Consider the following 2,257-nt stretch of genomic DNA (forward strand, 5'->3'; position numbering starts at 1 on the left):
GATAAAATCTGGTCCTTTGTTTTCCTCTGAGGAGCAGCGTCCGGCGGATGAAGCGATGTGTCCTTGGTCCCACGTGGAGATCCCAGAGCTGGGCCGGCTGCTGAAGGAGATGTCCTTGTGTCTGCTGGACCTCCAGGGTCTCTGCAGTATTCTGGCACAAAGAGCTCAGGGGAAGGAACCAAACCTGACGCTGCTGCTGGGCATGAAGTGTACGTGCACAACACACACACACAAATATATACGCACACTCTGAAGTCACACAATGTACATGGTTAACACACAGACACATGCACTGTATACTCCTGCTTCATGAAGGTACCAGCCGATGTCATGCTAGGAGCTAACGGCTAACTGTGCATCCAGTGTGGCTCCGCTGTGTGTTCACCCAGTATACTGTCCACAGGAGACATGAGGCTCTAAAACCAGACTAAAGCCCTGCTTCTGCACTGACTGGACCAAAGAAAACAGCCATTAACGTCACCTTAGGGGGAGGTTTGTAGGTGTATTTCTGAACTGGATGGAGCCACTGGGCCGAAGCAGCACACCACCACCTTCATTTGGCTCTGCATTTACACTGAGAGCACCATCAATGTTCTCATGTCACACACAAGTAAATACGAAGCAAAAGGTTCAGAAATCAGAAACTGATTTAAATGTAGCTTCCATCTGTATCTCAGTGTCCGTGTCAGAGCTGCTCTGCTCCCAGAGCTGCTGCAAAACTTCAGCCCAGCCTGAAGTCCTGATCTGGAAACATGTCGGCTCCATCTGGGCTCAACCTGCTGGACGAGTCCAGGCGGAGAAACTGGAATTTAATGTTGGAGGAGAAGAAGTGGTCGTCACAGGGAGACAGGCGTGGAGAGGAGGAGGACGGAGACAATTGTGTTGTTGTGGACAGAATCTGGGGTCAATCAGCTGAGACTGTTGCAGCATGTTCAGCTGTTTGAATGTTCTCAGGACGTTCCAGCAGAACTCTGAGTTCAGTCTGGAGGATGCTGAAGCAAACAGCAGCAGCTCCTGACCTCCTTCTCTGGTTCTTCCACTGTTAAACTGATGTTTGGCCTCTGGGTGGTAACCATGGTGACCACAGTACCTCCTCTGGTCACCGTGACGATTCTTCACATGAAGGCTGATCATCACTGATGGTCCAGACGCATGTGGAGTCAGAGTCACCTCACCTGGTCACAGTGTTACTGCTGCACAGTAGAACTCAGGTGATCGTGTCGTGCTCCACAAACAGCCTCTGAACTTTTTGACTGATTCCCTGAATGTCCAACAGTTTCTTGAGTTCAAAGCAGCTTACAGTGTAAATGTGCTGATTAGTCATCAGTAGTTTATCACCTGCTGCCACCGTGTGGGGAGAGGACTGTACTGCTGGCTGCTACAGCCGCCTCCAGGATGCAGCGCTTTCACTGGTTCATACGTTTCAGCTGAAGGTTTATTTCTGTTGCACTTACTTTCAGCCTGACTCACTGTTTTCTTTTCCAGCTCTGAGTGTCTCGGCTGAAGACAGCGACTGCGAGGTGAAGGTGGTTGAGGAAGAGCTGAGGTTCAAGCTGCTGGAGGTTGGACAGCTGAGGAGAGACATCGACGATCTGAGGAGGAGCATCTCCGACCGCTACGCCCAGTACATGGGAGACAGCTGTGTGTCCCAGTGACGCCTCTGAGTTCTGGTTTCTCTGAAGAACCAACTGGCCCGGCTGTCAGAGGGTGTTTTATGTACTGAAGCTGTGGAGTCTCAGATATTTACAACAGAGCTCAGTGATCGGCTGGACAGAAACCATAACTTCACATCTGAACTTGAGCCCTAAAACCTGCCGGCAGGTTTGAAAGGCATGTTGTTGTTTTTTTCAAATGTATTTTTTGCATTTATTGTTTTTTGTCGAGCAGTGAAGAGAGACAGGAAAGAGGGGAGACGAATGTGGAGAGACCTGCAGCAGAGGGCCGTGAGCGGGATTCAAACTCATCTTGTCCGGTTGAGCTATCGGGGCGCCCCGACATGATGTTTTTAAAGAAGCACCAAAATTACACCGTTTGTCACAGCAACAAACTATAAAGACATAAAGAATCATCAGATGTTTGACTCTCTAGATAGATAGAAGATTTTTATTTCTCCATGTGTCCGGGACATACAGACGAACCGAAAAGACGTTTCTCTCTCTTTGTCCTTAAACTCTTCATGTGTGAAATCTGAGCTTCAAATCTTGTTGTTTCATCAAAATCACTTTATTCTACGTGTCTCATTTAAAACTCTGCCAAA

General features: G+C 48.6%; 1 protein-coding gene across 1 annotated transcript in view; it reads left to right on the forward strand.

Annotated features, from left to right (window-relative positions):
• cep85l (centrosomal protein 85L) overlaps positions 1–1,878 on the forward strand; it is a 10,522-nt gene extending 8,644 nt beyond the window's left edge. The window contains exons 11-12 of the mRNA XM_008296199.1: positions 32–209; positions 1,486–1,878. Of these exons, the coding sequence (XP_008294421.1) occupies positions 32–209; positions 1,486–1,655 (348 nt within the window). The 3' untranslated portion in view covers positions 1,656–1,878. The remainder of the gene's footprint in view (positions 1–31; positions 210–1,485) is intronic.
• Positions 1,879–2,257: the final 379 nt, after the last annotated feature.

This window comes from Stegastes partitus, unplaced genomic scaffold (assembly GCF_000690725.1).
Source record: "Stegastes partitus isolate 25-593 unplaced genomic scaffold, Stegastes_partitus-1.0.2 Scaffold1109, whole genome shotgun sequence".
Classification (NCBI taxonomy): Eukaryota; Metazoa; Chordata; class Actinopteri; family Pomacentridae; genus Stegastes; species Stegastes partitus.